This window comes from Elephantulus edwardii, unplaced genomic scaffold, assembly GCF_000299155.1.
Source record: "Elephantulus edwardii isolate Elephantulus edwardi_28Jun2011 unplaced genomic scaffold, EleEdw1.0 scaffold00099, whole genome shotgun sequence".
Lineage (NCBI taxonomy): Eukaryota > Metazoa > Chordata > Mammalia > Macroscelidea > Macroscelididae > Elephantulus > Elephantulus edwardii.
Genome location: NW_006399849.1, coordinates 11077072 through 11102979, shown reverse-complemented (window position 1 = coordinate 11102979; position 25908 = coordinate 11077072). Strand labels below are relative to the sequence as shown.

At 41.2% G+C, this 25908-nt stretch overlaps 1 protein-coding gene across 1 annotated transcript in view; it reads left to right on the top strand.

The window, feature by feature from the left end:
- Positions 1–7735: 7735 nt before the first annotated feature.
- MAP3K1 (mitogen-activated protein kinase kinase kinase 1, E3 ubiquitin protein ligase) overlaps positions 7736–25908 on the top strand; it is an 89163-nt gene continuing 70990 nt past the window's right edge. The window contains exon 1 of the mRNA XM_006891534.1: positions 7736–8217. Coding sequence (XP_006891596.1) covers positions 7736–8217 — 482 coding nt within the window. The remainder of the gene's footprint in view (positions 8218–25908) is intronic.

Sequence of the window (25908 nt, the reverse complement as noted above, 5' to 3'; positions counted from 1 at the left end):
CCTGGCATACGCCCTTCCCAATTTTGAACCATGCAGTGTTTCCTTGCTCTGTTCTGATGACTGCCTCTTGGTCCAAGTATAGGTTTCACAGATAGGTCTACTGGATACTATGTAAAATAAAACATATTATTAAAATTAATTAATATGCTGTTTTTCCCTTTTTTTCTGTACATGACTATTAGAAAATTCAGATTACATATATATGGCTTTCATTTGTGGCTGCTATTTTACTTCTACCAGACAGTATCACTCTAGGATATTTTGGTTATTTCTTTAGGAATTATGGCCCCTAAACAATGCAAACCACAGGCAAGGTGAAAATGTAAATGATAGAAAAGTGATTTCAGTATGACAGGAACTCCTTGAGAAAATATATAAAACCTTTGAACACTTTGAGTATTTTTCCAAAAATTCTCCTCATTGTGAAGCCACAAAAGTCAAACAAAGAATCTCTCATCATACATGAAAAAACAACCAATGTGACTCCTTCAAGGACCAGAAAGAATCTTTAGTACTTTGAGGGTGAGTCTACTATTTTATTTACCTTGCTCACATGTTTAATTGCTTATAGGTTCTAAAACTTCATTTCTTTAAAGGTAAGTTGCTGTTGTGGTTTGGTGCCACCATTGGGTCGAGTACGACTCATAGCGACTCTATAAACAATAGGTCTGAACCCTGTCCTATCCTTTGTCATCCTCGCACTTCCTGACACCCAAGAGCCCACTGCGGCAGTCACTGCATTAATCCACTTGGTCAAGACTCTTCCTCTCCTTTGCTGCCCCTCTTATTGTTTTTCCTCATTTTAACTGACTTCCAATCTTGGCTCTACCACCACACTATTATAACTATCCTGGTTCCTTCAGTGTTCATAGAGTTTTCAAAGGCCTGTTATATAAGAAGTGGATGCCAATCCTGCTTCCTAGTCTGTCTTAATCTGGGAGCTCTATCACACCCTGTCCACCATGGGTGATGCATATGGCATTTGACATACCAGTGGCACTGCTTTCAGCATCCCAGCAACCCCAAGTTATCTCTCCCCAAACCAATTAACACTGGACTTTTAAATACAGAGGCCTGCCCACCAGGTCCTGATTGATTGATTTAAACAAAAGGCTTCCAGCCCACAGTTGCCTGTTAACTAAACCTAAATAAAATAAAAAAAAAATCATTAAACGGTTACACCCTACTTTCTATTAAATAAAAAAAAAAATCTATCCTTCAGAATCCTACTGCTTCACACAGGAGGCCCCAAACTGGAGTCAGTTACACTGAGTGGAGCCTAATCTAATACATGCTGATCACACAGTACCACAACATATAACGGATTATGGTCATAATAACTTGTTTTCCCCATAACCAAATAATTTTAAGGTTTGAAAAATTTATAATATTTTAATTCATTTAATTTTTCATTTAAAATACTATAATTTAGGGTATCAGCAAGATGAACATAAACGTATACGATGCTACTTAAAAAATACAATTCTTTTAGTATTCCATTTATGTTAAGAAAAATAAATGATGAAAATCTAAATTTCAAAATAATAGAAAGAAAAAATTTAAGATTCAAGAGACTTACTACATAGAAGTACTGTTTATGCATCATGAAATCCAACTATTTGTATCCAGAGAGAATTGATAAACATTTGTAAATTCTTTTACATTCAATGCCTTTTCACCACTTTTTTCACAATCAGAACACACACAAAAATTGACAAAGATGGTTCTCTAGTAACTTTATTCTTTCAAAACATTCAGTCTGTTATTTTAGAAACAACTTTCTTTTTTGCACTCACTCCTGTCTTATTATTTTTAATAGATTGGTGGACAATTTATCAACAATCTGCGTTATGCAGATGACACAACCCTGCTTGCTGAAACTGAGGAGGACCTGAAGCGCCTGCTGCAGAGTGTCAAGGACTGCAGCCTACAATATGGATTGAGGCTCAATGTCAAGAAGACAAAGATTCTCACCACTGGACCAATTGGCAGCATCAGGATGGATGGTGAAGAGATTGAGATTGTTCACAGCTTTAGTTTGCTTGGGTCCATAGTCAACAGTCTTGGCACCAGCAGCCAGGAAATTAAAAGGCGCATTGCCACGGGAAAGTCTGCTGTTAGGGACCTCTCCAAAGTACTCAAGAGCAATGGTTTCTCTCTGGAGACTAAGGTGCATCTGATACAGGCCATGGTCTTCGCAATCACTTGTTATGCATCAGAGAGTTGGACAATGACCAGGGAGGATAGGAGAATTGATGCCTTTGAGCTGTGGTGCTGGAGAAGAGTATTGAGAATACCATGGACTGCTAGGAAAACAAACAGATTTGTCCTGGAAAGGGTTAAACCAGGTGGCTCCTTGGAGGCAAGGATTCTGAGGCTCCGTCTAACATACTTTGGACATGTTGTGAGGAGAGACCGGTCCTTGGAGAGGGACATCATGCTTGGGAGGGTGGAGGGACAGCGCAGGAGGGGAAGGCCCTCTATGAGGTAGATTGATACAGTGACTGGGATAATTGGGATGGGAATGTCGGAGACAGTGCGATTGGCACAGGACAGAGTGGAGTTTAGGGCTGTTGTACATAGGGTCACTATGAGTCGCAGGCGACTTGACGGCACATAACAACAACAACAACAACTGCTTAATAAGATTTAATTAAATTTCTTAAGGACAGTTAAAATAGGTGCAGTCAGGTTCAAGGATAAGCACAGGTGACTCTCCCAGGGCCTGTAACTCACCTGGTGGGAGCAGAAGTGGGTAGCTGACACCAATCACTGGCCATGAGCCTTTGTGGTGAGGTAACATCCTTCAACACATCAGACACTGACAATGACAAGGAACTTTTACTGATGAGTTAAGTGGAGGCTGGTTTGAGAAAAACTTTCTACAATCATTCACCCACTGTGTCATGCAGTGGAATCATTCTCTACAGATGGTAAAGTTTCTTGCCTGGGACATTTGGAAACACCTGACAAATATCGTGTCTATAAAGAATTTGGAGGAAATCAAGTTCTAGCCCCAGTTCTCCTGCTCTCTAATAAACATTTACAAAGACTGGCAGAACGCCAACTCATGCCCTGCTTTCAAGGTTCCACTGTTACTTTTTATGACCAACTAAGAGGTAGATCTCACACAGTCAGTAGTACATATATGTACTCAAAGGGATCCTAAATTTTATCAGAGTCAGCCCAGTAAATACACACTAATAAAAAGACTATAGATGGGAATATTTATGTTATGTAACTATGAAAAACAACAAATGATGTCCCTAGAAAAAGAGAAAACTCTTTGCATACAAATAGTAGGTGCTATGGTGACTTGGTGACTGCAGCAATAAGTGTGTCAGAGATGATGAGGATGGCATAGGATAGGACAGGGTTCAGATCTATTGTTCATAGGGTTGCTATGAGTTATACTTGATTCAATAGTACCTAACAACAACAACAACATGGTGATGTAGTGGGTAAGAAGTAGTGCTGCCAACCAAAGGCACCTGGTTTGAATCCACCAGCTGCTCTATGGAAGAAAGATAAGACAATTCCTTCTGTGCAATTTATAGCTGTTGAAAACTTGCTGGAGGGTCAGCTATGAGTAGGTTGTGACTTGATAGTCATATAACAATAACAGCAAAGAAATAGATAATAGGTGGTATATGTTGCTGTCGTGTACTGTAGTCAGAACAGACCCACAGCTGACCCTCCGGTGAGTTCTGAGAGTCAATTAATCACATGGGAGGAGATTGTCCATCCTTTAGCTGCAGAGCAACTGGTGTCCTTGAACTGTGTGCTTTCAGGATAACAACACAGATTCTTGCCACTAGGCCATAGGATGAACTATTTCTGCCACTGAGTATTAAGTCTCTTCATTATAACATCAGTGATATTTGTGCCCAAGAAGGAAGTGCACCAATGTTAAACTGGTTCCTCCGAGTGACTGTGATGTGGGAAATGAAGTGTGACTTAGGTGATTCCCAGAAGCACTATGTGTGAGCAGTGATCTGTGAAGCACTCAAGAAAAGACTGCAGAAATTGTCACGGCATAAACAAAATCACTGCAAGGTTTACATCCACCAGTGAAAATGAAAAGAAAGAGTTTAGAAACTGTAATAGATGTTCTCTTTTATTTTTTTAATTTTAATCTAAGTTTACAAAGACTTAGGGTTTCCAGTCATTTACTGTTGCACTTTTCTCCCTGCACGCCCCCTCCCCCAATTCACTCATCTCCTTGAAAAGTAAAAGAAAAACTCTTCTATTGTTATGCAGTCCTTCCCAAGGCCACTCCACTGTGCAGCCTTCACTCTGAACTTCTGTAATAACAAGAATACCCAGTCATATATCACTTTTAAACAGTTCTCTCCCTCATCTGTTTCAATGCAATATACATCATCCCTCCCTTCTTTCTCTGTCTTCCCTCAGCCCCAGTATCAGTCCTGTTTTACAACAGTGACCCTATGCAATATTTGTCCTTTTGTGACTGAGATATTTCACTCAGTATAATGTCATCCAGGGTCACACATTTTGTATAATATTTCATGAGTTGCTTATTTTTCAATGCTGCATAGTATTATGACATTGTGTGAATATACCAGAGCTTCTCTATCCATTCGTTTGTTGATTGACACTTGGGTTGTTTCCAGCTCTTTGGTATTGAGACAAAGGCGCGATAAACATGAGCATGCATATATCTGCTTGAGTGGCAGTTCTAGTTTCTTTCGAGTATATTCCCAGTAGTGGAATTGCTGGATCAAATGCTATTGCTATTTCCAACTTTTTGAGAAAGCGCAGTACAGCCTTCCATAGTGGTTGCACCATTTTACACTCCCACTAACAGTGAATAAGTGTTCCAGTTCCTCCCCACCCTCACCAGCTGTTTGTTGTTCTGTTAAATTTTCCTATTCTTACTGCTGTGAGATGATATTTCATAGTTGTTTTGTAACAGACGTTATCAGTGACAAAAGCAACTTTTGAAGAGATTCAAGCCTCCTTTACATCATTAAAGGAAATCCAATTAAAGAAACTCAGTTTATATTAGTTTGACATTTGACACATTTCTCTGTGCAGAAATAAAAAAATGATAACAACAGCACCAAAATTAGGAGCTTACGTCTTATCCATACTTAAGACTCAGAAACTAATTCCTTGCATTTGGATTCTCCTCAAAGAAGACTTTATGTTAACACACAGCCAACAGAGAACAACCTTTTCTGTCAAGCATGTCCTTTGATTACTTTTCTCGGGGGAGGAGGGAAAGGAGAGAATCAGTTGGCGGGTGGATGAATGCTTAATGACAACTCAAATATTTACATATAAGGGGAAATGACTTAAACTGTCAAAAACTATGCAGCACATAGGTTTCTAACAGTGTTATATGTTGGATACTAGAGCTCAGAGCATGTATTGTTATTGCTAATGACTAGGACTAATAGGGGAGCTCTGGTGGCCTAGTGCTCAGAAGCAGCACAGCAACCCTAAAGGCACTTGGTTCTAATCCATCAGCTGCTCTGTGGGAGAAGGACGATCTCCTCTTTCTTGAAATTTATTGCTAGGAGTCAGACCAACTTTTGAAGGTACACAACAGTAGGATTCATAGGGACCCAAGAAAGAACAGATGCAAACCTTGTCCATCCTCAATCTCCACCATACTTATGACTATTGTTGTCATCACTGTTGTCAATCTATCCAGCTGTTATTGTTGCTTTTATTATCCATTTTGTATTCCACCCCAGATTTCCACTCTTTTGTGCAAATAAATATGCAAAGATAAAGCTTTGCTGAAACTGTTTTAACGACTTTGTGTAACTACTCTGACTACATTAAAGATTTGTTGCAATTTTAAAATGCTCCTGACTCCACTGAATTTTCTCACCTGCTACCTGACCGTGTGTATGTGTGTGTCTCTCTGTGTGTAAATTTAAAGGTGTTAAGATCTAAACAGGAAAGCTTGCCCTTTCAATTTAGGATTTGGTGGGTGTGGCAATCCGGGAAGACTTGGGAAGTAACTACTGTTTGGTTTGGATTACACCCTTGGCTATCATTAAAAGACCATATAGTTACAGGCTAAATGTAGACTTAAAATTTTAACAGATTTACTCAAACTTTCAAAGTTTGCACCGTAGAACGTAAGTTACCTTTCTAGAACTAATGGATAGCAGGTGTTGTATTAATAACAAAAAACAAACATTAAATCAAGACTCTTAAATAAAACTCCCTCCAGCACCACTTTGCTCCTCGGTAACAGCTATACCTGAAAAGCGGTCTTCAGTCGTCTCTGCTCTCAAGAAGTCAAAGGAATTATCATACAGATAGCTCAGGCTATTGTCTAAATATTACGAAGCCTGACAAGAGTCTCTCCTCTCTCTGCGTGAGAAGCCCCGCCCCCTCCTTAAGTAAATAAACATTTCATATTTCTGAAAATAAATCTAGGGACGCAGCTCCTGTCTTCTGGGAGACTTCCCAGCACAGACAAACCCGATTAAGGATAAGAAGGCTGAGAAACGCCAGGCAACTCAATTCAACTGAAGAAAGGTGAAAAATTAGTCCTGTGTAAATGGTGCTTCTTCCATGTCAAAGCGCCCTGCTTGTAGATTCCTCAGAGGTGCTTTATGGTGGCCAGACCCATCAAGCGGCTCCCTAAGAATCGAGGGGTTCAGGCCCGTAGCATTTAGCTACCCGGGACTGCAGGGGCTGGAGGTGGCGGTGCAGGGACCGGGACTGTCGCCAGATCCCGCCGGGCAGAGGGGCGCGCAGTGCGGAGCGGCGGGTTCGAGCAGGGCCCGGCCAGGCTGACGGTGACTTAATGGAGAACTTCCTGCACAGAGTTGCTTCCTTCCCCAAATGTGCCCTATCGGGTCCAGGGCTCCTTCCAAAGGCAGAGCTGCTATAAAAAGATCCTCGGGACATCTTTATTTCTGTCTGACCAAGCAGTGGTGGGAGTGGGGGTGTCTGAAAATCAGTGACTCCAGGAGGTGAACAAGGTATTCCAGGAAACTGAAGTTTTGTTACTGGTAGCACGAGAAGTATGGGACAAAAAGGAAAGCTTTTTAAAAAAACTTTTCTAACGTATTTGTGCAAAGCAGCACGTCTGCTGAACGTTGGGTTTCTCTGGCTTTGCAGCAGGCGACACCCCTGGCGCCACCTGCGCGCCCCGCGCGGAGTGGGAGGGGGCAGGGGTGCTGGCCTGCGCCCCGGGTCGCCAGGCGCCACTGCAAAGAGCAGTGAGAATGACAGATCGCAAACCTTCTCTCCTGCGTCCTCTTCCACGCACCACACAAACGCACACAGAGACACACGTTCCAACCAATTATTTCTTTGGGAAGTTGCAACCACAGTAGAGTGAGCTGGCGGCGGGCCGGGCCGAGATTGCAGCGGAGAGGAAGCTGCACGATGCCGCCGCCCAGGCTCCTCCTCTGGCCAGTGCGGCCCGGGACTACCTGGCGGCGCGGCCAGCGCGGCGCGCAGAGTCCAGGCAGCCCCGCGGCGGCCACGTCCGCCCGGCCGACCGCACAGCCCTCGGACCTGCAGCGCCCCCGCCCCGTCGGCCAGCCCTGCGCCTGCGGCGGAATTCCGCGCCCCCGCCCGCCCGTCAGCCCAGGGCCTGGCCCCGCCAGCCGCCCTCACGCAGTTGGCGTAGGAGGCCCTACGCTAGCGGCGCAGCGCCCGCCGCTCCGCCCGCCCCCTGCGCTCTCCCCGCCTCCTCCCTCCCTCGCTGGGGCCGAGCGAATGTAGCCCGCGAGAGAAAATGGCGGCGGCGGCGGGGAATCGCGCCTCGTCGTCGGGCTTCCCGGGCGCCGGGGCGGCGAGCCCCGAGACGGGCGGCGGCGGCGAGACTCCGCAGGCCAGCAGTGCGCCCACGGCGGCCGCGGGACTCCTGCGGGAGGCGGGCAGTGGGGGCCGCGAGCGAGCTGACTGGCGGCGGCGGCAGCTGCGCAAAGTGCGGAGTGTGGAGCTGGACCAGCTGCCGGAGCCGCAGCTCTTCCTAGCCGCCTCTCCGCCGTCTTCCTCCACTTCCCCGTCGCCGGAGCCCGCGGACTTGGCGGCGAACGGGAGCGGTTTCCAGTCCCTGGCGGTGCCGCCGCCTCACGGAGTCGCGAGCCGCGGCGGCGCCCACCCTGCTGAGACGGTGGCCGCTTCGGACAGCGGCGCCCCGAGCCCCGCGGGGGCCGAGCCCGGGGAGAAGCGGACGCCCTCCGGCGAACCGTCTCCTGCAGCCGCCCCCACTGGGTGAGTAGCGTGGTCAGGGATGCAGAGGGCAATGAATGAACCCTGGACACCGCGCACGGCGTCGTGGGGCTACGTGCAGGAAGGCTATGCGCCGCTTGCCGGGATCCGAACTTTCGAACCCCTGGACACTTCCCTCTCACTCCTCCACCCAGCGTCGGGCGGCTCCCCGGGCTCAGCTTGGGGTGCTGGAAGGGGTCTCGGGGCCGGGGCGTGCCGGCGAGTTTATTATTGTTTGTAGACATGTGACAGGCGTGCCAACCATGCTGTGGGGCTGCTTGCTGAAAGGTATGGGTCCTCCCCACATACACGGCTACCCCTGGGGGTCTCTCGGAATCCGAGGGGATCCCAGGTGCGAGGTCCTGGCGCTACCCTCAGGGCATCTCAGGCCCAGACCGAGGAGGCGGGGAGCAGCTCGGCGGCGGCGCTCCAGGACAGGAGTCTCGGGGGCGGGAGGCGAGGTCAGAGCTGGCCGGCAGGCGGTGATCGGGAGAGGGGCGGGGTGGCTGGGGAGCCCCTGCTGGAGGTTGGAGTGGGGGCGAGAGGACAGAAGAGGACGCGGCGAGGTCCCCGCAGCGGTGACCGGCCAAGCCCTTGGGGCCGGTCTGGAGGTCGAATCCGGAGGCAGGTAGTGGGGGGACTAGGCTGGGCAGCCAGTGGCGCGCCCCAAGCCCCGGCGGCGGCAGGATCCCGGGGGACTGACTACTCGGTAACGCCTGTCAAAGCCGTGCGGGCGGACGGGCTGCAGTCTCGTGGAACTTGCAAATCTTTTAGGATTGCGGATTTTCCAAATTGCATCCCCCGTCTCCCCGTCCCCCAAAGGACTCCGAGTGTGCATGGGCGTGCGAACTGCTCAGCTGCGGCTCCAGTGACTTGGGTTTGGAGTTTGAATTTGGTCTTTGAAGTTTGTGTAAGAGCCAGGACCGGATGTGTCAGCCATTCAGTTTCAAAGCGGCAGTGGCTGCTCCCCGCAGTCCCTCCGGCGTGGTGCGCGGAGCGCGGCGCGGGTGCGGTGCTTCCTGCTCAGCGCAGCTGCGCGGGCCGCCCGCCGACGGCCGGATTCCAGGGGCCACGGGGCCGGGGCCCGCTCTGCCCCGAGCTGCTAACCGACTCCCAAGTGTGCGGGGCGATTCATGGCCTGACACTGTTTTGAAGACAACTGAGTACTTTTTATGTCAAAGGGAACCGTTTAACTGTGACATCCATAATTATTATTTTTTAATCCCAGTTATGCAAAGCACAGAGTTTTCATGGAGTATTTTGAGTTGCTGGAAATGTTTCATATTGGTTATTCTTTGCCCTGTAGAATTCCCTCCCCCTTATTCTGAGTATATTAAAAAGTGTCTCGAGCTTGTGTTCCTTGTGCGACGAATTTGACAGTAAAAATCTTTAATTTGGGTTAATTATCTGAAATTATTGGGTCCTTTTTGTGTGTATGAGATTGTTTGCTTGAAACTACTGTTCATTTGGGACTTTCTCTACCCCCGCCCCCCCACATATACTTAAATTCGAATGGCAATATTGAAACAAAAGGAGATTGTGACTGGTAATTTTTTGCATGCACTTGTACATGTAATTTAGTTTTACAAAAATTATACTCCTCTACAACTGGGAAAAAAAATCTTTGTAGGCGAACTGTTAATTAATATAAGTGAATTCCAAATAAAAAACTTTAACCCCAAATGTGAGAAGATAATTTTATCTATATTCGTGATACAAAGCCTTTTAAATACAATAAAGTATTTAAAGATGACCAGTCAGAAGTCTGGTCATCTCATTCAGCTAGAATGTAGTATAAGAGCAATTGTTGTAAAAATAATACATAAAATTGGTGTTACCTCTTTACATAAAATAAGAAATAAGGTGAAGGCAGAATGCAGGAGCTTGTGTTGGTATTTTATAACTTAGGTTTTTCTTTTTTCCTCCTCTTTGTTTAAGGAGGAGTTTGTAAATTGCATGTTATATATTGTGGAGGACTAGTCAGCATACTCTTCCTTTAAAATGAATTTAATTACTCAAGATGCTTTTGGTTCATCCCAAATATGGAAGTATTTAATTTCTTGTAATTGTCAATTCCCTACCCTTCCAGTGATCCTCCACCCCCAAATATGTTGGTAATTAGAGTGAAATACATTTTAATCTCTTGGAATAGACATGAATTAGAAACTATTTCATAAAACCTCAATTTAATTTTGCATTATATATTTTATGTTTGAGTGGGAGTTTCTCTAAAGACCCTTTTCTGTTTGTGGAAGATACTGTATTTTTTAAGAATATAATTATTTGATTATAATTTGAGAATTCCATTTGATCTTGAGCATAGAAGTTGAAAGTGTAAAAAATACATTTGGGAGGTATAAATGATATAGGTAATACTAATTTTAAAAATTGAAGATTTAAATCTTGCTGACCTTTCTTCAGAGTAATGGAAATCCATGAAGGTTTGGTGCCTGTAAGTGGCGCCCAAGGGTTTTGAAATTTTCTTATATTACAGAATTAAGGGCTTTTCCTCCTTTATTTACTGTCTTTGAAGAAAAATTACAGTGTTACTCTCCATTGAACAGGCTATTGTAAGTTTAGTAGATATAATTACTTCATCCTATTTTGGTAACTTGAAAAGGCCAAACTATCATTTTGCTGGCCCCATGAAAGAATAAGATATACTGTATTTGTTAATGTTAGTTTTGTTTAAAACTAAAGTTATTTCATGGGCTGCTTTTATACCCTCATATAGCCCTCAGCTTTCACTTCCTTTCAGAAGCTATTACACTGAAGGGAGACTTCTTAGTGACTTTTCTCTACAGAAGGTGTAGCGACATAATCTGAGAACAGGTTTTTTAAAAATTAAATTGGTGTTAATATAAAATAATAGAAATAGTTACATAAGATAGTTTATACTGGTTTATAAGTTCTGTAGTTGTAAATTGTGTTAGGGTTTCATTTAAAATCAAGTAAGGAAAACAACACATTCTTCAAAGATTAACTTTATTAAATATAATTCTAAAAGAAATGTCGGTGTTGGATTTGTTGCCAGCTTTTGTTTTCTTTTCATATCTGATTTTGGCAAGCATGACTGGTTAACCAACATTCCTTAATATATGATTTCCAATACACTATAATAATTCCATTTTGTGAGATATAAAAAACAGGAAGTAGCCCTGCTCATTGATATTCTTTCATGTCTTCTGAACCAAGCATAATATATTACACGTTTTAAAATGTTCACTGACTTGCAGACTTGAAGATTTCAAAATATGGACAGAAAGGAGTGTTCTTTTGCTTTGAACAAGAGCAGGAGAACCAGCTACAGCTTGCCTGGGCTGAGTCTGCTCATTAGTCCTTGACACGAGCACTGTGCATTCTGAAAGAAGACATGATGGGGTGGATGGCCAGGTAGTTAATGGGGAGTGAACTGCCCTGAGGGAAAATATGAAGGACTCAGAAATGCTTAGAGCTAGAAAGCACAACTTTCTGAGTTTGCATCCAGTCAGTGTTGAGCTCTTCTTGGCTGCTAGCTAACTCCTTCATGGGAGAAAGGACAGTGCCCTCCCACAGAGAATAGAGCCTTGCACATCTGGTGGGTCAACCCTGCTTTGTCCCCCAGGATCACTAGAGTCAGAATCTCCTCAATCAGAATCTACTGCAACTGAACAGTTGTTCGAGAGGGTCTTATGGGGAAGGGAAATGGAAAAATTTGCCATGGAAATGAAATAGAAGCTACCCAAGAGCTAATGTATATCACACCTCAAACCTTAAAATGCTTTATTTAGGTATGCCAAGTATATTTCTCAATTTGATTGTTTCCCTGAGCCCTGGCTTCTTTTTATATTCTAATTAAGAAATCGAAACTAGTTTGAAATTTAAATGTGTAGACTAAGGAGATTTTGTAATAGAGTTCAGATTGTCTTTAAGAAATACATTTTTTAAAGATATAATCAACAGAGAAATAATCAGGACTAAGTGAAATCATTCTTTGTGAAGACGTGAGATTAGTCAGGTGCTCTTCACATTGCAGAAGTGTCAGACATTTTTCATTGTGGTTTAAACTTGAAGCATATAGATAATGCTTGAACAAGGAAGCAAAAATCCAAGCAAGGAATCCTGATGGCATAGATATGCTTGTTGTTGTTCGGTGCCATCGCCTTTGATAACTTAATTGTACCCAGTTTCCTTACCTGCCTTATGCCGGGCAGGTTGCATACATTATCTCAATTATCACTGTCGCCCTCTAAGGGAGAGGCATTGTAATTTCTGATTTAAAAAGGAGGAAACTCCTTGTAGTTGTTAAAACTTAGGGGTAACAGAATTAGAATTGAAAGCTTAGCCAGTCTGAGTTCACAGATCATTATTTTCAGCTACTCTGCTGCCTAGCATTGCCTTTTTCAAAAGAATTGATTACTTTTTAAAATTTCTTTTTAATGATTACTTCTAAGGAAGGAGTTTTTAGGTGTTCTACTGGATAGCTGGATTTTTACTCCTTGTCATTTGTTTGCTGTTATACATAGACAGAGGATTATATGCTTATTAGTCAAATTAACACAAGGCAGTGAATTTGGTTTGTTGGTTTTTTTAAATATGTATTGAATGCATAATCTGTAATCTGAATTCTCAAATATAATACAAATAAGCTGTATTTAGACAACTCCATCTTATTAGGCAAAGAGGGTAATTAGTCTTGAATATTTCTTAGATTTATTGATACATTCTGTGCTGAATCATAAATGAGAGAAAAAAAAGAAGCTGGAATTAACATTCCGTCACTCATCTTAAGCATTATACATAAAAAAATTTCTTATGTAATGTCAGTGAACTTTTTTCCAGATTTTATTCAACATTTGTGAATACACGATGGTGATCTAGTAATAGAGAAAAAACACTGATTCTGGTCTCTGCTTCTCTTAGTAGACTAGTATAAAGTTACTTTATAGTACCACATTAGGTACTATAAAACAAAAGGGGATCCAAGGGAGTCTCAATACTAGACTAGGAATGCTGATTTTATATTTCTGTGGTAAACACAATAATATCTTCCCATCTTTCTAAGTAGGAATGCTGATTTTATATTTCTGTGGTAAATACATTAATATCTTCCCATCTTTCTAAGAAATTGATTGGCTGCCTAGGTTAGCACTTTAAGAGTGCTTGTACATTAGGTCTGCTAATGTTTTCTTCTGTGCCTTGTCTTTACTTGACATATGTCTGCATTGTAGTTTTGGGTCACAGTAGTGGGAAAAGTCTCTAGAGATTAATTTTAAGCTGTTTATGATCTTAAAGGAATATATGTATACTGTACTGCAAGTTCAATCTTGTTTCCTTTCCTTGTAAGAAAATTTAAATGGAGTTGTAGGGACAAGAAAGTCAATAATGCAGTCTTTATTAGTAATTATACTAACTTTTCCTAGTTAAAAAATCAGCATAGGGAAATGTAAAATAAGCTCTAGGGTGTAAGATTATCAAGATTTCCTTGACTTTATTACACCCTGTATGTCACAGTTGTTTTAGATGTTGATGTGGAAAGGAATGAGTGAATGAATCCTTTGGAATATCAAACTAGCTGGCTTCATTCAGTAGATCGAGAACATCATTACTTTTCTTTGTTGCCTGATCATATAACTGATACGTTACCAAATTAGTTTCACAGCAGAGTATTAAGCATTATACAATCATAGCCACCAATTAAACTGTTCTTACAGCATTCTGAATACTAAATATCAGTTATTCACACATGAGAAACTGTTGTAGTGCTTAGTGTCTGCCACCCACCAATAATAGGTAAATTATGAATACTTGTTAGATGCCATTGAGTCGCATACACCTCATAGTGACTCTGTGAACAACAAATCTGCACCCTGTCCTATCTATCCTGTGTCATCCTCATTATCCCTGACCTATTCGAGCCCATTGCTGCAGTCATTGTGTCACTCTGTTTCATTGAGGGTCTTCTCTTTCAATGAACCTCCACGTTTCCAAGCATGAGGTCCTTCTCCAAGGAATAGCCTCTCTTAACAATATTCCCAAAGTGTGGGAGACAGAGCTTTGTCATCTTTGCCTCCTAGGAGCACTCTGGCAGCATTTTCTCCAAGACATCTATTTGTTCTTTAGGCAGTCCGTGGGATATTCAGTACCCTTCTCAGCACCACAACTCAAAGGCTTGAATTCTTTTTCTGTCATCCTAACTCGTTGTTCAGCTCTCAGATGCATAGAAAATTATTGGGATGGTCATGGTCTGGATCAGTTGCACCTTAGTCCTCAAATTGGCATTGTTTCTCCTAGGAAATTTGAAGAGGTCTTTGCAGACTTCCCCAGTGCGAGCGTCTCCTAATCTCCTCACTACTAGTACCAGGAATGTTGATTATGGATCTAAGTTGAATTCTAAGATGAATTTGTTTGCAATTTTGGTCTTTAGTCCATCTGTTATTAAATTACCTATGTATCGGTCCAGTGGTGAGAATTTTTGTTTTCTTGATGTTAAGATGTAATCTGTATTAAAGGCTTTGAGCTACAACAAGCACTTCAGGTTCTCATTTTCAGCAAGCTAGGTGGTTATGTTAATTTTCCCCAAATAATTGTTCTTAGATTTTTGTCTTTGAAGATTACTTGTTCAGACATGGTCTTAAAGTACAATTTAAAACAAGTGTTGAGGCACTTACTACGAATTTGCGGTCATTGCTTTGTCCTTAGTATAGTGGTAATTGGTATTTAACAAGTAGTATTGATAATGGCCAATTTCATATAATGTAAAACATACAACAATTAGTTTCTTTTTTACATGATATATAGCATTTAACAATGACTTTATTTTTAATGACTGTAAGTGTGTTACTGAACTTTACTCAGACTGATAAGTATTGAGAAAACAGAGTTCCTAGAATTTGGAAGCACTTGGTTGTTTGAGTTACTAGATAAGTGAAGTGCTCCTCATTTTCCAGGTTAACCCTGGCTTATCTTCCTTGGTGATGCATAGTCATCCTCCATAGCATAAATGTTAGAGTTTTCTCTGGTGATCTTAGGCCTTTCCTCATTCTGCCTTCTGATATAATTATCCCCATTCTATTCCTACTCTTAGGTCAGTTATCAGCTAGTAACAAATGGTTCCAGTAATTGTTTCCTCTGATTGCTTCTAAACTCCCTTATCTATTAAACTTGCTTTCATAACACTTCCACTTGACTATCTCAGAAGTAACTCACAGATATCTAAAACCAAATTCATTATCTTCTTCCCTGATTGCTGATGATTGTCTTGGATTGTGAAACAACTCATAGCTGACCCTCCAGCGGATGTTTGGAGGTGGTAAGGATAGGTGATTGCCTATCCTTCTTCCATGGAGCAACTGGTAGATTTGAACTGTGTGCCTTTGGGATTGCAGCACAGCTTCTTACTGTCATCATTGAGACATAGTGACCGTACAGTGTACCTGAGCATGGCAGAGCTCATGAGGATGGTGCAGTGTTAAACAGGGCTCCAATCTGTTGTTTAAAGGATCATATGAGTCATAGTCTACTTCACAGCATATAACAGCAATAGACACAGCTAAAACCATAACCTGAGAGCTATCCTTGATACTTATCTCCCTTTACTGCCTTGTATTCAGCCCATGATTAGAAAGCTCTTAAATACTTGCCATTTATTGAATCTTTCACATGCTCTGCAGAGCTCAGCTGCTCTGGTCTCTGCCTGCCTCTCCAGGCTCGTCTCACATTACTCCAGCCCTTGTTTCTAGGATGATACCTCTCATTTCCTCACACTCTGCATGTCACCTCCTGCCACAGAACTTCTGCATACAGCACATTCCCTCTGCCAAGAACGTTCTCCCTCCACCTCACCCACTCAGCTTCTCATTGATCAGATCTTAGTTCATTCATGATGCTTTTGAGAAACCTTCCCTGATACTCTTAGACAGGACAGGTTTATATTGCTGGCCTTTGTGGCACAAAACCTCTGCTGTCATTGTGATTGTACATTGTGTTTTATTTAAGGAATAACTGCTTTCCCCAGAGAACGGTAAGATCTAAGTGGGCAAGGCCTGTGGCTGGGTGGGGACCACACAGAACTCCGCTTGATTGCCATCGTACCTGAAACAACTCATATGGGATGCTCCAATGAAGTTTTGAGGGGCCGTAAATGGCTCAGGAAGAGGTTGCCCACCTTTCTCCCAAGGAGCAGCTCTAGAGCTGCCAGAGAGGTGCTGCCTCAGGGTTAGCAGCTCAATTACACCACTAGAGCTCCCTGGATAGGAACCCACCACCATCAAAATGCCTGGTGCAGAGGAGATACTTGGTACATATTTGTTAAATAGAGCAGTGAAGTGAATAATAGCAAGACATGTTCAAGCTAGTGGATCATATGTTCTCCACCATTGGTCAAACCTAATCGAGGACAAAGTTGGGAAGAGATTAAATTACTGAAGTCTAGACTATTGGTGTTTCCAGATTATAATCTTGTAGTAGACTAAGTCTAGATACTTGTAGATTAAGGGGCATGCTGAGTGCCTCAAGGAAAAGAAGATGGGTTTATGTGAGATGGAGCAAATAGGCGGCAAGACAATTTGTTACAGGTTAAGATTTTCTAACTGTATGGAAATTATCTACAAAGAAATTTGCAAGTTTGTATGCATGAATATACAAATATATTCCTATAAAGGTTAAGGTTTAATAGTACCTTTCAGAGTTTTCAGAATGATACTTAAACCTGAGTTCTTGTCCAGTACACCTAAAATTCCTTAATTTATTGTTACTCAGTTGGAGATTTTAAAAATTCGCATTTGCATTAAAGAAAGCTTTTGCTAAGTAAATATGAGATTTCAGAAGTCAGGAACCACAGAACAGAAAACTTTTTTACAGTGTAGTAACTAAACCCAGCACCTCCTTATCTAGAACACAGCTGAGCACTAAGAAGAAGGAGGAAAGGCTCTGAGCAGCCAGCACCCTTGTAACAAAATCTGTGCTTTGAAGTTCTCTGGTTTTACAGGTAGAAGTGTTCCAAGGGCATTTGCTTGGGATTCGTTGACACATATTTAAGACATTTTTCTTGCAGTCTTGCCTGTTTGGTGTCCCTAATACGCAGCAATTAAAAACAGCCAATTATAAGGGATTGTATTGCAAAGATCAGGCTTACTGAAGGCGGCAGTGTTGGCAGCAACAGAGGAAGGAAATACACTTAGTAACAAGAAAGAATATTAAAGCATTTCAGATGGGGACCACAAGTTGTTGGGACAGTTCATCCCATACATCATTAAAATTGGGTAACTTCTGACATTATGAATTTATTAAATCACAGCAGTATTCAGCATTACTTTCTGAGTTGTCACATGAGTTTGATTAACATTATATTTCACATTTTATTTATAAGGAAGCTCTCGTTCTGGTAGCCTAGTGGGTGAGAAGTTGCATTGCCAACCCAAAGGCAGGTGGTTCAAATTCACTGTTTGCTCTGAGGGAGAAAGGTGGGCATTCTCTGTTCACAACCTCTGAAAATCTGTTCAAGGGTCAGCTATGAGTTGATTTTAACTTGACGGTAATGAGGGGATTTTGGTGCTTTTCTTTATAATGCAACTCTTGCTCATTATTGTCTTTGTCTTTGTTCTCTAATATGTAATGAATTCATGTTAGAAAACATTTTTCATCCAAAATACTCTATACATTTTAATCCTTTGAATGGTAAATCTTTAAAATGTCTGGAAGATGTAGTCATGTTGCCTTGATGATGCTGAATAAATGAGGTGTACTTCAGAATTGAATATAATTGTATGGGGCTTATTAGAAATCTTAGGGGGATTGTCTCTTAGGAAAATGTTTTTGCTTTGTTATTCTGAATCATTTTACATCATTCAGTTTCTCAAAAATACTTAATTCCTTCATCACACCCTTACCCCACCAACATCCTGGCATTTATCTACTGATTCAGATGGGAGAAGAATCCAAGATTTGGGAGACAGGCAGTAAGCAACAGCTGTGTGACATTGACCAAGTTATTACCTCACAGTTTTGGGGGGTATATCTACATACATACATTTGCTGGTAGGCTCTCAGGAGGTGCTTGGTTTTGACAGTATCTTGATTCTAATACTCTGTCCAGGATCATTTACTTCTGTTTATGAATAGTTTCATTCAAAGTGCTTTACATTTAGCATTATTATTATTTTCTGGATTTCTCTTGGTGCTCTTGAATTTCTCATGGTAATAAACCACGTTATTCTCATAGAGGCTTAAAAATCTTAAGAAGATATGACAGGATGATCAGGGCGATCTGGCTGCGACATCTGTCACCCTTTTGATCACCAGGGTTGATTCAGCTGATCTGGCTGGCTAGGCAGGTGTCCGCTTCCTCTCTCACCCTCCATGTACATCCCTCCCAAAGCTGCACTGTGCTCCATTGAGGAGGACCACCATCCCCGATAGGAGGGGGACCATCCTTTGGTTAGGGGTGTATGAGAAGCTGCACTGCCCTGCTCTAACTTGCAAACAAGCTTCTAAGAAGCGATAACAAACTAATATAAATAACCCTTCCAAAGTGTTCATTTAACTTTATTTTGGAAATGTATCTTAATTAATCTTGTGCACTGGCTCCTTCTTGCAACATAATAGGAACTTTATGACAGTTCTGAGATTCAGAATTTGTAGAGTTAAACCTCAAATGAGATGGATTGACAGAGTAACTAGGGTAAGGGAGGTGAGACTGGCTCAGGATAGCGCAAGATCAGCGCTGTTGTTTATAGAGTCACAATGTGTCCCAGGCAACTTGATGGCACAAAGCAACAACAACAGTAAAATGATTGGGCAGTCCTTTTTCAATTAAAATAATATTAAGTGTGTGAATGAATGAAATTCCGTATGACTTGTGACGTTTCACTCAAAATATGAAAATAAAAACTCTTTTAGCTATAGTTGAACAGGAAGAACTGTATTATCCTGCTAGAATTTGTTTTTTCTTAACAACGTTAATTTTGCATAGATATCTTAAAGATAAGCATGTTGTTCTTTGTGCTGCTGTGTTGAAACCAAACCCTAGATGACCCTCCAGAGGCGGTAAATTGCACAAGAGGAGATTGCCCATTCACCACAAAAGATAAGCTTAGATTTATCTTTTAGTGGCTGTATTGTATTCTGTCACATGAATGGGGTATCTCATTAATCAGTTTCCTATCTTTAGAAATTTGTATTATCTCTTCTTTTGTTGTACTAAGCTTAGGTGAGTACTTTTATATATATGTTTTTCCATGTATTTCACCTCTGTAGGATAAATACTTAGAAATTAAATTGCTGAGTTTATTTTATAGTCAAATGACGCTGTAAATCATTAGTGCTGGTTTACATGTTCCTCACAGTATGGAGAATGTTGGTTACCCTATGTTCTTGTCAACATTGGGTGAATAGCATTAAGCTTTCATTTCTAACTCAATGTGATGAATGAAGATTTCTCATTTTAATTTTTCTTTTCTAGATTTTAGTGTCATTTAGTCTCTTGGTATACTTTCTGACTGATTCCTAGGTCTTTGTTTCCTTCTACATATTAAAGGGAATTGTCTGTTTTTCTTCCTGATTTAAAAGCACTTTTTGTATAATTACGAATATTAGCACTCTTATTCCACTACTTGGAATATACCCTGAGAATATGAGAACTGGGGCACAGAGATTTGTACACCAATGTTCATAGCAGCATTATTCTCCATCGCAAGAACATGGAAACAGCCCAGATGTCCAACCACAAACGAATGAATTGCGAAGTTATGGTGGTACATTCACACAATAGAATACTATGCAGCACGCAGAAGCAATAACTTTGTAAATTATTACCTAACTTGGGAGGGACTGGAGAGCATTATGCTGAGTGAACTAACTCAGTCCCATAAGGATAAATATTGTATAAAACTGTTATTGTAGAATGAGTATAAAGATCCAGGAGGGGTGGGAGAGGCTGGAAGCAGAGGGATGTGGATGTGCAGGGGGGCGGGGGGATTAATCATTGGACTGTAAACTTTGATGGGTGGAGGGGGTGAGGGAAATGGAAAGAATTTGTTGAAATTTGTATTAGAATTTTTTAAATAACTGGTAGGGAAAATGTATATGAATGAAACATACTATAAATGTATTACTATATAAAAATCAATTAAAAATATTAAAAAATATTAGCACTCTGATGTTTTTGCAATTGTTTTTCCCCATACTTGTTTTATAATTTACAGCTTTGATAATCATGTTTTTCCATTAAGAAGCTTAATACCTGTTTTTTGTCCCAGTTTCTTTCTCAAGACTTATGTTGTTAGGCCTTACAGAGAAAAAGTTTTCAAGAAAGGCAGTGCATTATAGTGGTTAAGTCTGATTCTAGGGTTTCACCACTCCCCAGCTGTGAAGTTGCAAGTTACATAACATCTTTGTACCTTAACTTCCCAGCAATAAAATGGGATAATAATGGTATCTACTTCAGAGCTGTTGTGAGGATAGAAAATTGCTGTTTGAAGAATTTTAAAACAGTGCTTGTTCTCAGTAAATACTATATAAGTAATAGCTGTTCTTATCCTCAGCTGTAAGACTATAAAAATTTACCAGTATTTTTTATTTGTATTTTTATGGGTTTAAAAAAACCACTAATTTCTGATCCATTGGAAGTTTAAGGGCTAACATAGGGTTCTAACTGTCTTCAAATGACTGGTTAGGTGTCCCAGCTCTGGTCATTTGGCAAGAAAAAAAAAGGAACTTAATATAATACATTTTCAATGTATTTGGAAACTTACAAGTACATTTTGTTTTGTTTCTAACAGTATAAATTAATTTTTTTCAATTGTATAAAATAACTAAGTTCAAATTTTGAATAAAGATGATAAGAAAATCAGTCATTGGCTAAAGAGAAAAGGGCATAGCCAGAGATTGTCATTTACATTTCTGTGGACTTGTTCTTGCCAGTATTTTGGTGTCGGTAGTGACTTAGTTTCATTTGGTGTATTTTGGACATATTGCAAGGAGGGACCAGTCCTTGGAGAGGGAATTAATTCATGCATGGGAGGGTGGAGGGACAGCACAAGAGAGGAAGACACTTGATGAGATAGATTGATTCAGTGACTGGAGTAATGGGAGTAGATGTGTCAGAGACAGTAAGGTTGGCACAGGATAGAGCAGAGTGTAGGACTGTTGTACATAGGGTTGCTGTGTGTCACAGGCAACTGGACAACATATAACAAGAACAACAGTGTCTTAGCTTCAGTGGCAGCACCCTGCATCTAGCTGTGTCTGAAATAGCTCCTCCCCATCAAGCACTGCAGGCCATGTGTCCACACTGAATCCCTGTCCTTCCCAGAGGCTTTATCATCCTACAGATCTTTTTGGACAGACACTGGCACCATCTCCTTAATGGCTGTGCCCTTACTCCTCTAGTAGTCTCACTCCACTTCCAGTCAGTTACCAGTCCTGTTTCTGATTGTCTTAGAATCTGCCTCCAGCTCTCCACTCCCACTGCTGCTAGCCAGGGCCAATCCCCTGTCAACACTTCTTTTCATAAACCTCCCTATTAGGCAGTTTCCTGCTTTTAGATGGGACCACCTCTTCTCTTCTCTGAACTGCAGTCAGGATAAACTCGTAAAAGTCAAGTCAGGGCTTGACACTTCCCTCCATGAAACTTTTTCACCACCTTCACTTCGTCCTCAGAATAAGGTCCAGATTTCTTCCAATAGAGAAGATGTCTCTCCACTTCTCAGCTCTCCCTTCCAGAAAGTGCTACTTGAGGGTGACACGTCTTCATTCTCAGTGTGTTAAATGCCATTTCCTCTGGCCAGAATAGATATTCCTTCCTCTCTATGAGTTGTTTATGTTTTTATTCCCTTTGCAATAAAGAATTGATATTCTCTTAAAAATAAATGTGACTATTTGCAGAAGTCAGTACCGTGAATACTGTTGAACTCTTCAGTTTAATATTCTTCAAAACCCAAGTGAGATTCACCAGTTCAAAACTTTCCGGTATTACCCTAAGCCATTTAGCTATATTGGTAATAAATAGGTAGTGTTCACTGCCAACGCAAAGGCAATTGGTTGAAATATACTAGCCACTCCATGGGAGAAAGAAGGGCAGTCGCTTCCCATGTCTTTACAGCCTCTTCAAAACCTCTGGAGGGTCAACTTCGAGTTGGTTTCACCTCAGCAGCAGCTGAATTAATTATTCTGCTCCCATTACACATATACAGTCAGGTCTTAACAGTATTTTAAAAAAGTTATTTGTAAAGCCCTCATTATTGTAAAGTGAATTAGATTTTTTGTTAATTTGTGCGATACTATCTCTGGCTTCCTGGTAAGAAACTGTGTTGCAATTCCATAGGCACACAGTTCAAATCCACCAGTGCTCCACAGGAGAAAGATGGGCAGTCAGTCTCCTCCCATGTGATTCACAGCCCCTGAAAATGCACTCAAGGGTCAGTTATGGATTAGTTTCAATTTGACAGCACACAACAGTCTTGAGAAAAAATGTTTGGAACCAAATAAGTGCTAACATTCAAAATCATAAAAGGTTCTGTCACTCAAATGCTTTAGCAAAGAGTATGGTAAGATATGGGCACATCAACCATAATGTTTATATTAGCTGCTAGACATCCTCATGCTAGGTCCTAGATTGCTGATGACCAAGGGTAAACAAACACATCCCATACAAGGCTACTTCTGATTTTTTTCCCTTTAGTCTGATGGTAGGAAGTTCTGGTGGGCCGAGTGTTACGAAGCTGTGCTGCAATCCCAGAGTAACGCAATTTGAGGCCACCAGCTGCTCCATTGGAGAAGAATGGGGTATCTCCTCCCTTGTGCTAAACTGCTTCTGAAAACCCACTGGAGGGTCGGATATGGGTCAGTTCGGATTCTACGGTACACAACAGTCAGTTGGTACTCTTTCTAGAGGGATGTAAGCATGCCAAGGCAGATGCCCTCAGTGCTGTCACCTGCTGACTAGGGTTGTTCATGTCTTTAAAAGTTACTTTTTTGATTGACTGCTCTGAGCCAGCCTGCTCACAGGGGACCCAGCAGGAAGGGAGTTTTGATTCTGAAATCACTTTGTCTGTGGAGGAGTTTAACATGGTTAACAGTTTACCAGATGACAAGGGCAGTGCTGGCTTTAGCCAGCTAGGAATGGGGAAATACCGCAGAGAATTTTCTGAGCAGTGTGCTGACCAACCAAGTGCTAAATATTTTAAAGGAGCTGACAGGCAAAAGGGGTTTACAGGGAGGTTTCATAGTGGGGTCCTGGGAATAGAGGTCAAAACGGACAGAGACTTAAACACTACGATGATACAGCGCTCCCTGCTATCATTGCTCTCAGTGGCCATTGATTAGATCTCAGTGCTTAGGACAGAATGAAAATGCAGTTGTAACTGTGGTGTACTTGGGAAAATGGGTCAGGAGGTCCAAGATTGAGTTCCATCAGAGTCGATGCAAGAATCCGAGTTGAAAAGTCTGGGAGCTCATCCACTTCTGAGATCTTCCATCCTTTCAGATAGATACTCAATGAGTGGGGACATTTTCTCATGTTAAATGAATTCCACCCACTTTGGCCCCTATGTTAATTTTGGAATGATAAATTCACATTTCAGAGATAGTGTGATATGGTGGTAAAGAACCTGGACCTTTGGATTGGACTCTCTGAAGTTCCTCAGCACCTCTGAACCTCAGAGTTTTCTTTTCTAAAATGGAAGTTGCTGTTTGCCGTTGATCTTAACCGACCCATAGCTGACCCTCCAGCAGGTTTTCAGAGGCAGTAAATCGCATGGGAAGAGATTTCCCATCTTTCTCCCATGGAACAGCTGATAGATTCTAACTGAATGCCTAAAATGGGACTAGTAGGGGTAATTTGTTAGATGAGATTACAGATCATACAGTTGAGGATGGGAAACTTGTAAAACTTGTTTTATTTGCTCATTAGCTTAGCCAGGCAGTTTGTGTAGATTGTGCACTATCTTATTGACAATTTTCCCCCTACTGTTTGTAAATTACTGATTAGAATAAAAGAAAATTGTAACTTTCAAAAAGTGTGTGGTGAGCTAAAGCATCTTGTCATCGAGATTAGCTGGTGTTCTAGCCACTGTGTAGCCTAAGAAAGCCTGTCCTCTGGGTCTGATTTTTTCATTTGTGAATAGAATTGGCTGACCCACTGCTTAATCACTTGGTTTCCTGCACACTCTAATAACTTTTATAAAATTTAATTTGAAACTACTTATGCTAATTAATAAGTCTTTTAAACTTAAAAACTCTTGGAATTTTAAACCTGCGTATGAACCATGTAGAGAAAAACTATGAAAATTCAGAAAAGAGAAATTACATTTTTATAAACAGCACTATAATGAGAAAAGTCTTTTATGGTGTGAAGTAGGATTAATAAATTAATTTAATAATTAACATTAATTATTAATAAATTAGGGCCAAGTAAATATGCTTATGTTTGGCAAATATCATCTACTTTGAGAACAGTTTTACAATTAAATACAAATTTTGATAAATTTTACAATTAAAAGCTTTTTAAAAAAATCTCACAAGGAAGGAAGATTATTCTTCATGGATAACTTCCAATGAGCACTTAGATTTTATCCTGTTATAAAGACTTTTTAAAATATGTATGTTTACCAGATTTTTAAAAAGTAAAACAGAAATCTGAAAGTGCTCTCTGTTCAGTGATACAATTTGCATTGTTTCTTAATTGTGACAATTCATCTTTAATTCTATTTTAGGAAGGATTTTTTATTTTACATATAACTTGAGCGGAGTTGATAGTCAATGGAAAGAGTAGATTTCACTATGAATATTTTTTTAATCTTGTAATTTGAGGCTCAAGTTTTAGAAAATTATGACTTCCAAATAGATTTGGAATAGTAGAACTCTTAACTGACTTACTTGCTGTGATTGCACCAACGCCATTTATCTCATTTTTACTCTTTCATATGCAGAGCTGAAGCTGTTCATAATTCATTACTGAACACATGGTCATTCGGCATTAATTACTGTTTGCCTTGGAGTCGTGGTAGTGAAAACTATGTGATTTCCTAGTTCTTACTGTTGCAGTAAGTTAGTCAGATATTTTAGGGCACTTTAAAAACACAGACTCTTGTCAGTCAAGTCAGAACCAAGTGGTCAAATCAGAACCAAGTCAGAGCCGACTCATAGCTGGCCCTCCAGCAGGTTTTCAGAGGCTATAAATCACGTAGGAAGAGATTGCCCATCATTCTCCCACAGAGCAGCTGATGGATTTGAACTGATTGCCTTTGGGTTGGTAGCAAGACTCTTTCCCCAGTCGGCCACTTGAGCTGCATACTAAAGAGGCTCTGATGAAGTAGTCCATAGCAGTGTTGCACTGCTAAAAAAACATTCCATGAGACTCTGATAGTTTGAATCCACCAATTGTTCAATAGAAAGTTGGGCTACTTCTGTTAAGATTTACAGCTTCAGAAACCCTATAAACATTAAGTCATCCAGATGACAGTCAGTTTTGTTGAGAGTGTGTTAAAGAACCCTGGTGGTGCTATGAAAAACATTTGATTGCTAACCAAAAAGTTGGAGAACAGATCCACCAGCAGATCATAGGGAAGACAATGAGGCAGTTTTCTTTTATGAAGGTTTACAGCCTTAGAAACTCTGTACAAGAAGGCTACTGGAGCTGGCAAGGTCACCAGGTCTACTCAGAAAGCTCAGACGACTCAGTGAATATTACCCATAACACTTGTCACCCCAGTCTTA